We start from the raw sequence: 12,567 nt of genomic DNA on the forward strand, positions 1-12,567 counted from the left end.
CATGTCATGCCCTGCTATTTTCTACAGTCCAAACAATAGTGTTTCCAAAAGAGGGTCTATTTGTGATATTTATCGAACTCTATTCAATAAATAAGTCCTAGAAAATCATGTAGGCTGTATATTCATCTGAAAATATGATCCCTTAAAATAACTTTGAGATGAATCATTCAGTCTCATCTGGGACATTAAATAAACAGTTAACCAATGGACATGGAGAAAGTACTGGCTCGGGTCCTTAGACAAAAAACAACAACAACACAGAGATCCTTCCTTTAAAGAACCAGACCCACTGAAACCTAAACAGTTTACATGGCCTTCAATTCAACCATCTACAGTATATACCAACCATGAACTAAGAACAGAGAAGACACATAACCATATATTGTATATAGATTTTTTGTGAGTTTTTTTTTCTCTTTTTATCAAAAGCTACGTTAGACATCACTACGGAGACACTGGGCTGAAATGTTAGACCCGACTGAAGGCACGTTGCGGGGGGGGGGGGGGGTAAGGGGAGGGGAGTCAGGTGGGAGGAGGCTACTTGAGCAGGGCGCGGTAGAGCAGGAGCGAGCGGGCGGTCTCCCTCTCCTGCTCCATGTAGAAGACCAAGTCCCTGAGGTGGACGCGGGTGAGGCGTTGCCGGGCGTACTGGCGTGACGAGGCGGAGGGCGCGGAGGCGCTGGCGGGTGACCCCACGGAGCTGCTCGCCATCTGGGGACAGAGAGGGGAGACAGGAGGGGTGAGAGGATGGCACACTAGATCAACTCACAACACCATCCAATCAGGAAGGGGGTTTATATGTGTGTCATTGTTTTTCTCCTGCTGCAGAACCAGTTAACCCCCAGGGACACATTAAGTGGGAAGTTGGAAGTTGAAGTGAGGGACAAATGCAGCAGATTACCTTCGTCCGACTGGGAGAGGGCTTAAATTGATCGGTACCTGAAATGTTTGTAACATACAATGAGAGAGATACCAAACTGTGACTCCAAAAATCGTTTTAATTCATCCTAAATTGAATCTCACCGGAACAACTGTCTACAGAAATGAGATTGAAACCTCTCAAAAGTTATACTGTAGGCTACACCTATATATTTAGAGACAGTCATCAAGTTTCATTGAGAACAGGATCAAAGTTGCTTCACTAATGAAGTCCAGAAATGTAGGTGAAACAAATCAATCTTTTATAGTTTTATTACAATTAAAATAGCCGGACGCGAAGATCAGGAAAACACTACGTTCTCCCACTGCACGGGAAACAATCCTTCATATTTAAGCGTGCCTTATAGCTCTTTATATTACCCTGGAAATGAACACGTTTCCTCTACGTAAACACGAACGTCTGACGCAGATCTGAACTGACTTTCTGTTCTGAAACGGGACCCCTTGTTTGTATTTGATTCGGCGCAAAAGCAGAGAAAAATGAAAAGGCTAGAAATGGATGTATACAGAGGCCAGATATAAATCAGAGGACAATTTACATTAACAAATTAAAAACACCAGGAAGCAAATCCAGCCAATGGCCACTTGAATCCAGGCAGAAAGAAATAAGACAGGCATTTTGGTCAGGAACTCCCCCGAACACCCTCTCACAATTACATTGATTGCACCACTCTATAAACATACAGTACAAACAGAGCCTAATTGCAAACATATGAAGGGTATGTATTTGCAGGACCCGGGCTAAAGTCACCCAGGCTCACCACATACACGGTACGCTGGGTGTATGAACACGGTATATGACATCGCCTAGATTCAAAAATCTCAAAATATAGTCTGAAACCCTGGACAGTCGGTCAGTCGGTCAGTCTCTCTCTCCACATCTGCTCTCGTCGCTGATGTGGACAGGTTGGGAGGGACGGGGGTCGAGGTGCACATGGGACAGACCCCCCCCCCAAACCCCCCACCGCCCTGGGTGGCCGAGGTTCACACTGAGAGGCGACCCTGCCTCATCAGGCCAATCCCGACTGACCTCATGTGAAAGATGGGCCTGCCCGCTGCCATGCCAATTACTGCCACTCACGCGCCGCCTGGCGCCGACCAATCAGGGCCATCCATTCACCTGGATGGACAGGGCGGGTGGCCTCTGGGTGCGTGGTGTAGGGAGGTGGGAGACGCGGATATCGCGGCCCCCCCCCCCCAGCCTCCCAGAATGCCTCAGCCCTCTCGGGGACACAGCCGAGCCCGGGTGAGTGATCCAAACGTGGGGAGAAAGGTCAGCCTTCTGATCTCACTAAGCAGCCCTCCTCTCCTCCTCCCCAGAGTCTTAATAAGCCCTCCACGTACGCCAGCGACGCAAACGCCCGCCTGTTGTTGTCTGTATCTATGGTGACTGATCGCCCACAAACGCACGCTGGAGACTCATGTCGGGGGAAGAGAAAAAAACAACAAACAGAAAACAGAAACAGGAAAAGCAGATGGCTGAGTGTCAGTTAGGAGGGAACGCGAGACGTCAATGTCCACGGCACCGCCGTCACCAGCAATTACATGGAAACTGAGCCTGAAATTAAATGAATGACAAAATGGCAGGCTTCATAAGGTCACTTCGAGAGAAAGGGAGGGAGGGAGGGAGAGAGAGAGAGAGAGAGAGAGAGAGAGAGAGAGAGAGAGAGAGAAAGGCATCCAAATGAAAAGTCAAAAAAAAAAAGGGAGCCTTCGCTGAGAAAGATCCATGAGGCAAAAAAACAGCATCTGTCATTTTATCAGTGATGGACCCCTGCAGGCATTATGTCACATGACATATCCATCCTAGGAAACGCGCGGGGATACCACAATACATCTCCTCAGACGTCTGACTAGTTCGGAGCTGAGGACAGAGAACCTGAGGAGAAGGAGAGAGAGACAGGAGGAGAGAGAGAGAGAAAGAGAAGGAGAGAGAGAGAGAGACACGAGGTGAGGAGAGGCTATGGAGGACGTTGTGTCTGAGGCGAACGCGGCATCAGCGCTGGCCTGGCCGCAAAGCTCACCTCCATGCTCCCACGACAGTGTGCCGACGGGCCAGACGACACGCCACGCTACCCGCACCCCCGACACACACACACACACACACTCAACACACACACTCATACAGAGATGTACAGCTCAATTGTGCTTTCACAGCAAACACACTATTGACGTAGATATGGCGCGTCCAGAGCTCAACACTGTACTGTACGTACTGTCTTCGGCGTGACGCTTAATCATCAGGGTGACAGCTAAGGGATGTTTACCGACATCTCGAACAGAGAGGCGGTATAATATGGGATGCCCCCCCCACCCCAACGCTGAGCTGTTCTGTGGGTATACAGGTCAGTGTGAGTAGGACAGGACACTGCTGTAACCTTCCCTCCGTCATAGTCCGGGTGGGTCAGGGTGACATCCCTCACAGGGATGCGGTCAGCAGGTCAGACTTTCATGTCCTCCGTCCTCCGGTCATCCAGCAGGTTCCCTCAACCTTGGGTGAAGACAAGGCCAGAATTAGGCCCCACTTTGCTAAATTTACTTTTGATTAATAATGCATGTTTTCTCTCTCTCTCTCGCTCTCCCCCGCCCTCTCTCTCTCTCTATCTCTCCCCCACCCTCTCTCTATCTCTCTCTCTCTCTCCTTTGACTATCTGTCTCTAATTGTCTCGTGACAGCCCGGCTCCTAGGTGTCTTGAGAAATTTGCATTCGGGTCCTTTATTGTTTGGGGTTGGGGGGAGGGGGGGGGGGGGTCCTTTCTTGCTGATCAGCGTCTTTGAACCTGAGTGGCACCGGGGCCTTGATGCCGGAGCCAATATTGGATTTGGCTCGGGTCACACCTCAAGGCTGCGGGTTAATGGTCCACTTTGCCAGGCACACGGAGCAGGCCGGCCCAGCAGACCCAGGACTGCTGCCTCAGCACTTCCTCCTCAGCCCTCCTCGCTGGAGAGGCCACTCCTACTGCCACACACACACAGGGGGGGGGGGGCTGGGGAGAGCACGTATGACCACACACACATACACACACACACAAACACACATATACACATATACACATATACACATATACATACACAAACACACACTCAAGCACACACGCACGCTCACTCACGCTCACACACACACACACACACACACACACACACACACACACACGGGGAGAGTAATCGCTTGTGTAAGAAGTATATAGATGTCAAGAAAATGCGTAAGTTACAGTATGTGTGTGATTTACACAGCTGGCCGATAGAGAACAATAGAGATAGGCTGAGGAGAAGTGGTGTTTGTGCTGAGGGAGTGAGAGTCAGTTGGACCGCACTCAGTCAAGGAACTCTGACTGTCTGACTGTCTGGCTGGTTGGCTGTCTGTCTGTCTATCTGTCTGTCTGTCTGTCTGTCTGTCTGTCTCACTGAATGTCTATCTGCCTGCCTGTCTGACTGGCTTACCGACTGGCTTACCGACTGACTGAGACTTTCTGACTGACTGACTGACCGACTGACTGACTGGCTTATCTGACTGACTGACTGACTGACTGACTGACTGACTGACTTATCTGAATGACTGACTGACCGACCGACTGACTGACTGACTGACTGACTGACTGACTGACTGGCTTATCTGAATGACTGACTGGCTGGCTGGCTGTCTTAGAGACTGCTCGACGGGCTGGCAGGCTGACTGAGTGTGCGCCAGGACACAAAGCTTTCCCACATGTTCACCTCCACGCTGCATTTCAGCCGGGGAACGTCCCCCCCCCCCCCCCCCCCCCCCCCCGTGCTCCTCTGTTTACAGTGGGGAGCCCAGCCGTGGGAGTAGAGCCCCACTCCCTCTCCATGCTCGGCCTGCTGCGCCTCTCCTACCACCGCCATTAATCAGCAACAGAGAGCCTCTCTCTCCCTCTCACCCTCTTTCTCTCTCGCTCTCTCTCCCTCCCTCTCTCTTTCTCTCGCTCTCTCTCCCTCCCTCTCTCTCTCTATCTCTCTCTCCATTTCACCCTCTTTCTCTCTCGCTCTCTCTCCCTCCCTCTCTCTCTCTCTCTCCCTTTCACCCTCTTTCTCTCTCTCTCTCTCTCTCTCCCTCTCTCTCTCTCTCTCTCGCCCTCTTTCTCTCTCTCGCTCCCCTGCGCCCACAGACATGCTGGATGAGGCCATTTTGAAAGAGTTAACAGATGTCGGCTGATTTGCCCTAGGCCTTTTGACATCGCCCAAGTGATGTATTTGATGTGGAGTTTATTCAGCTCTAATAAACGTATAAAGAATTAGAATAATAATTCACAGATGTACATATACAGATTATATGCCGGAGCCGCTCTTTGAAGCTGAGGAGGCAGCCCAGACCAGGAGAGAGGATGAAAAGGCTTTGGTTCGGTCCGCCGGTAATCAGAAGGGTCAGGACGGAACTAGTACCGCGGGTTTCTGATCAGGCACCGACAGAGACGCCTTTGTCCGTGTCGCAGGGGTCCCGCCAAGGGGTCCTATTCAGGGGGAAAAGCCTTCGGGGTGCTATTGCGACAGTGGTTTTAGCCTGCATATTAAAAAAAAAAAAACAAGAGGCGTGTTGAGCCATGTTAAGGTGAATCTAGTCCTTTTCTGTGGAACGGTGTCAGGGTTCCTGCACGCTTCCATGGGACTCAGAAAGAGAAATCTGAAATTGAGGGAGAGAGAATAGAAGGGTGGAAAAAGGATCAACGTCTGGCATTCTGATCATGATAAAAAATGAGTGAATTAAGTTTCAAAACAAACAACTTCAATTTGGTTCTCGACCAAAGGACCACAAATCTCCAAAATGGCCAGTTGCAGAGCATCTTAATACCCACATAAAACACAAAAACAGCTACACAGCTCCATGGCAATGCATAGCAACCGTGCAGAATTTCAGTCAAGGAGAAAGAAGGCAAAAAAAAAAAAAAACACCTTATTACTTCTAACTCCTGCAAGCCATTTTGGTCTCCAAAGGTTTCAGAGCGCCGCGGGCCATGTGTCTGCAGTGTTTCGGGAAATGACTTGCCTTCGCACGAACACCGCTATGTTCTGCAGCTCCGCAGCCCCCCAGCATCCCCCGCTCAATTTCTGTTTAACCCCCTCCTGCCCGTCCTCACACTGACTCACAGCAACAGAGAGCTCACACCCCAGCCCTGGCACGGCGTTCAGCCTCACGGCCCTGTACCAGACCCCGGCGCGCATCCGACCGGCTTCTTCGCTAGGCTAGCACATCAGCTCGCGTGGCTAATTTGGCTACTTAAGCATGTGATGGCTTTAAACAAACGTGACGCAGGAGAGGAGCAAGGTTATAAGAGCAGAGAAAAAGAGGGGGGGATAGCCCTAACGCAAGTCCCCCCCCCCACACACACACACACCCCACACCACCTCACACACACACACACACACACACCATTCCAGCTGCTTTGTGCTGTTAGTGCGGCGACACAGTTAGCACACTTGAGTTGTGTATCAACGGCGGATTAAATCTGCAAACTCGTTGACACAACACATAATTAAAACATCTTGCTTGAGGTCAGGAATTTTCTAATTAGTAGTGTACTGACAAAGCTGCAATTCCATCGCCCGGAGTTTCAAAGTCCACAGGTTACAACTGAGATGAAAGCCGCCCCCGAAGCCGCGCTCTGGAGGGATGCTCCTGCAGTTCCTCAGAAGACAGTCGCACACAGGGTCACCAAGCTAAACAGCGCGCAGCACCCAGAACCTTCCTTCTAAACAAAGAACCGCAAACTTTTCCTGCCTGGAAACAGAATCTTGGTTATCTCTTTTTCTTTTCTTTTGAACCTCAGAGAAACAGAAGGAACCTCAGAAAAACGAACAAAAGACGTTGAGAAGTAGGGAAGCAACAATAACATCTCCATCCACTGCCTATTTAATTACACACACTTATAGCTCAGCTAGCTACCTAGCTACTAGCCAACTACCAAGCTAAGCAACTGCAATGTATTAACTGTCCTTGCATTAACATGAATAATATAGTACTAATAATAGTTATTTTAATAGCATATAATAACAAGGTGGATGGTCAGAGGAGCTACTGTAAATTGACTTGAAAGTGTCTAATTAAAATGAATATGGAATTGTATCTCGATAGACCATACAAGCTACAGAAATAGACATGGACATGGAACCATTTGTTCAAACCAAAAACACATTAAGGGGCTTTTCTCTTTGAACCTAGAGAAATGCTAAAGATCAGCAGTCGAACAGACTCTAGTTAACCTGGACAATTATCAGAACAACTATCTTTTACTGTTCATAAAGTAGGCTATCAGTTGTGGGAACTTTTCACCATTAAATATTCAAAGCGTTTCATATATAAAGTGAACCCAATTAAAGCTAAAACGGAAAAAAGTCAGAATGCTTGTCTCCCCGCCAGTGCCATGCTAATGAGCCCTTGTTGGTTTTGCACACGTTACTTTCACTGGCGTGGCACTGTCATTTCCAGTGGTGGTGAATTTTTAATTCCAGTTGAATGAGACGGTGGTAACTTCATAATCACGGCACTGGGGTGTTTTGCAACCCCCGATAGTTAGTTAGGGGAAGATGGCAAACGAGGGTAGTGGTCCAACCTTTGATGTTGCCATGAATCACTCTAAACAGACTCTACCAGCGAACAAAACCCAGTCGGCTGAGGGGAGTGTTAAAGATGACCTGACTACGCGAAGACAACTGACAACTGTGGCCTACCTCCAGATATGGCAGTATCCCATCAGTAGACAGCCCGTTAGTAACCCATGAAGTAACGTGGAGTATCATACCAATAATCATACAAAACTGAGCTCCAAAGATGACAGGGGGCCACCATGGCACTCTAGATCCCAGCACACAAACACGCACGCGCACACACACACACACACACACACACACACACACACAGACCTGTCAATGTCTCTCCACAAGCCCTTGTGCGGTATGAGGACTGACACGTTCCACTTCCAGGATACACCGAACCAGGGGGATGCGGAGCGGAGGTTCACACTCATAACCAGTCCTTGATCTCAAACTGACACAAAAGGGGCCTCTTTGCCATCTTTAATCGCGGAGCGCCAGGTCTCTACGCCGCTGTCACCAACCCCCCCCCCCCCCACCGCCACCACCTGACACAACCCAGGCTGAGTGTGAGCAGGCAGTCTGGGGTGTGTCTGAAGAGCAGGTCTGATTAAGATCCCACGTCTCTGTCTTCTGAGGACAGAGAGAGAGGAGGCTCATGTTTTATATAGACGCCCCAGAAACAACGACCCAAACTTTAACGGCATAAACTGAGTGGCAAAGGAATGACTCTGCTTACGCTTTTATTTTGTGGACCTAGAATACTGAGGCGGAGCCAGTATACATTCAGCAGACAGAATGCAGGCCTACGCTACGAGTTAGCCTACTAGTGTTGAGACTCCAACGAGTTAGCCTACTAGTGTTGAGACTCCAACGAGTTAGCCTACTAGTGTTGAGACTCCAACGAGTTAGCCTACTAGTGTTGAGACTCCAACGAGTGAGCCTACTAGTGTTGCGACTCCAACGAGTTAGCCTACTAGTGTTGAGACTCCAATCATACAATTAGTACACACCATTGGGGGTCAAAGGTTAGGAGTAGACACGCAGCAGCAGCCACGGTTTCTCTTCAGTTATGGGGCTCACGGCGCCCCCTCCCCTCCCGGACTCCCTCCGGTTCTCCTGGAAGCCATTTCTCTCAACAGGTGCTGTCTCAACAGGCCCCGGAGGCTTCCTGTCTATCGGTACCTGCTCTGCGTTCTGGCAACCTGTTCCACAGCGTCCCGTTGTCCCAGGCAGCTGTGTGTATGTGCAGAGCTTATCTACATATTGACTCGCTTTTAAAACCCACACCCTTGCCTTGCGATAGTAATTACATATCTTTGTAAAAGGAAGTGCTTGATTCTTCCTGCGCCAGGGGGGGCAGGCAGCTACAGGCGTGCCCAGCAGCGTCCCGAAACAAACACACCTTCGGCGCTGCCTGGTAACCAAACAGCTCCGGCACACACACACACACACACACACACACACCACATACACGCACACACACACAGCCATTGTGTTTCTCGGTGGAGGCCTGTTAGGCTCCTACGGCTGGCAACCCACTGTGAGCTCAGCGCAATGCGCCTCCACTGTACTCGGTTACAGAGCAGGTCAGATGGAATGGACAGGTAATAAAGACAGCAGGGGCCCATTTAACGCTGGTCAAGGGGCCAGGGGCCACACACACACACGCACACACACACACACACACATGCACACGCACACACACACACACACACACACACACACATACACCTACACCATGTACAGTAGCATAGACACACACACACACATCTACACCATGTACAGTAACACAGACACACACACTGATGTAGGCTTACCCAGGAGGTATGTTTACAACCCTAAGCCCTCTTACTCATCGTGTGTGTATATAAACAGTCAGAAAGGCCTTTCAGCAGAGCCACATCTATCGCTGAACTCACATGACATGTAATCAGCCTGCTGACAGACGCCGAGGAGACCAAATCCGGCTACACTCAACTCTCCCAAAGTTTTATCAGTCGAGGGCGTTCATTAGTCCAACAAATACATAATTGATGCAAACTAAAAAATACATGTGATAATGAATCAGATGAGAAGGAGAAGTTCTCGGCCGTGGACGATTCTTTGTGTCAGGTTGAACAGCAAATGAGCCGGTTAGGGATGATTTGGGTCGTCGGCTAGCTACTGTAGCTAGCTAGCTAGCTGACATGATAGCCAGCCCTTTCTCCTTCCCCAGCTCCAACCACAACAAAGCTCTATTGTAGTGCTCCTCAGAGAAGGGAGAGCCCACCAGATGGAGCGTTAATGCATCCCTCTGAAATAGGAGTAATCAGTCTGTTTATTTAAATTCTTGGCTCTTGGACAAGAGCTGCCATATCCAACATCAATGCTAAAGTCTTAGGTGGTGTATTTTCTGCCCTCTTTTGTTTCTATAGAACAGTTACTATGAGTGTACGCTACATTCATACTCCAAGCTGGAAGACAGAAAATGTGATATGTAAATTGATATGTACGATACTAAAACCAGTGGGATACAAATTTTTACATAAAAAAAAACAACACAGTGGTATTTCAGAGTCAGCAGTGTCGCTCTCTCTCTCTCTCTCTCTCTCTCTCTCTTTCTTTGTCTCTCTGTTCAATCAGGACGGTACCGTAAATGGTGATGTCTGAATTCTGCTGAGATTATTTGTCAAAAATGCCTGAATTTCACAGTTAATTGGGCTTCCTAATTAGCACAGGATGTCTAATTCCCTTTGCAGTCAGTGTGCTAAATGGTACAGCTTTAGTGAGCGGATGCCTCTGCTAAGCCGAGCAGGGAGGCTCCTCTCACAAGGCAGGCAGCTCTGTGCGTTACGCAACTCAGTGATCGATTCTAAATCTTAATTAGGGAAACGACAAACAAGCAGTGGGACCTAATGAACTGTGTTCCTTGTCAAACAGCTGGCTGAATATATTTATTGAGATCAACGTTAAATTTAATGATTCGGGCAATTAACCACGGACCCCTCCGTGGTCTCCGAGGACACAGAGGGGCCGCCAAGGCAGGCGCGGGGGCCACAGGCCCCTAATGGAAAGCAGCTGACAAATATTTGTCGTCCCCAGAGTTGTGAAACAGGCTTTAGAGGGCGAGCGGTTAAGAAATAGAGGCATCGTACCGTAGCTCAATCCCCAGTGTGCTGCAATTCAGTTTCAGCTGAACTCCAGTCATTTACTAGGCCTGATAAAACCTCTCTGAGACATCTTTAAAGGACGAGTCTGTTTTTCTGCGTATACAGCATCCCCCTTTCCATGAGCAGAGATTTTGGTGGCGAAGAAGAGAGAAAACAATGCCTTTATTACGAGCAGCCATCACTAACTTATTTCTTCTTGAATTGATCACATGAAAAGCAACTAAAATAAGAGAGAGAGAGAGAGCGAGGGAGAGGAGAGAGAAAGACAGAGAAAGAGAGAGGATGAGAAACTAGAAAAAAAAATTAAGATGAGCGGAAAAGTGCGACTTGGGTTTAATATTTTATAATTGCCAAGGGACATTCTGAGATCAATGATTTTTTTTTGCCCGGGACGCACATCAGAAGGAGATGTACTTCAGTCTTTTTAGGGAACATTGGTCTATTTAATTCCAGTGTCTGATGCATGTGAAATATGCCTTCCCTGGCCTCCCTGTGCTCCCCCAGGCTGGGCTCCAGGCAGGCATTACCAGTTTTAATGGGCCGCCATGAGGAGGGGTGAGGCAGCCAATAACCCCTCCACACTAATGGACCCATCCGCCTGTTCGTTCGCTCCCACCATTTTGTGGAGCTAATTTTAGACGTGCTGTGTTTTTTTTTACGATGTGAAAAAAAAAAAGAAAAAAAAAAGAATGCACTGAGGATATTGCATCGCAACAAAATGTTCAGAATGTGTTCGGAACAGAACGGGGCGAAGACGCAGAGCGTTTCACATCGGGGAGCATTTGTTTCGGAGACTGTTAGGGTTCAGACAGCGGAGCAGCAGGCCTCGGTAATGGCGCCCCTGCTGAGTATGGCTGTATGGCGCTCTCTCTTACTGGTGTTAAGTGAAGGACTGGTGTTGGGGGAGTGTAGTGTGCAGAGCAGGGCCGGTTTCTCGCAATGGAGTATTTAGAAGGGGGCTAGCAGAGTTTACAGATTAGCATAACAGAGTATGTTTGACCTAAAGCTATGAATATGAATAATTTATATATTATATATTCAATATACACTGCTCTAGTTTGACCTAGCTAAGAGACAAGGGTTGGTAAAGAAATAAAAGTCCACCATCATAACAAACATTTCTTACAGACGGCGAGCGATCTGCGAAGCTCACACCCTCATCTTTCTCTTCTATTTACTCACTGGTTCCTGCTGTGAACGTCGAGGGGAAAAAATATCTAATGACTTTGGCGGAGAAAAAAAAACTCCCCGACAGATTTCTCTGTAAATGTGTCAGAGCCACATGCGGGCCGGCTGCTGTCTGTGCCAGACAGGTGCTCTGGCTAGCCTGGCATCTCAGTGCATGAATTCAATTAGACTCTTCCTGAAGCACCTCCATCTGCAAACAATATGTTGCCCTCCTTTTTAATCAAGCTTTCCCCGGCGAGCGACCAAAGGCTCTTCAAATAAAAAGTCATCTTCTGGACTGCTCCTTCTGACTTATACCAATACACATGGCACCAGATCCACTCAGATCCAAGAAGACGTAGCATAAAAGGAAGGAAAGAAAATCCTAAAATGTCAACTAAGTTGGATCTGTTTATGAAAGCTATGCTGAGGAAGACTAAAAAATGCTCCTGTATTTAGTCAAGTGGCTCTGTAACCTTATATATTGACAGCACATTGAAAGTACCACGAAATACAAGAAGGGGTCTAAGAGTATGTGGTCTTATGTATGAGCGTTGAGAGCAGATCTGCTACAGCTAAACGATTTTAAAAAGGGGGAACAAATAGCTGAGATCTTGACATGTAAAACGATGTTTACGTTGGCATTTCTGCCATGCAGTTCTTTTGCCTGTATCAACTTTTCTGTATTTCCCTCTGCCCCCTGCCAGGTTTTAATGAAAGAAGCATTTTCACTTATTTATCTCCCCAGGCGGCAACCTTTCCA

The 12,567-nt window shown here is 48.4% G+C and overlaps 1 protein-coding gene across 1 annotated transcript in view; it reads right to left on the reverse strand.

Annotated features, from left to right (window-relative positions):
• Nucleotides 1-537: 537 nt before the first annotated feature.
• The window catches only part of LOC311308461 (transcription initiation factor TFIID subunit 4), a gene marked incomplete at both ends in the record, with an annotated part of 70,436 nt that continues 58,406 nt past the window's right edge, over nucleotides 538-12,567 (reverse strand). Inside the window, one exon of the mRNA XM_084437420.1 lies at nucleotides 538-711. Coding sequence (XP_084293546.1) covers nucleotides 538-711 — 174 coding nt within the window. The remainder of the gene's footprint in view (nucleotides 712-12,567) is intronic.

Source organism: Borostomias antarcticus (assembly GCF_949987555.1).
Source record: "Borostomias antarcticus genome assembly, chromosome: 4".
NCBI lineage: Eukaryota > Metazoa > Chordata > Actinopteri > Stomiiformes > Stomiidae > Borostomias > Borostomias antarcticus.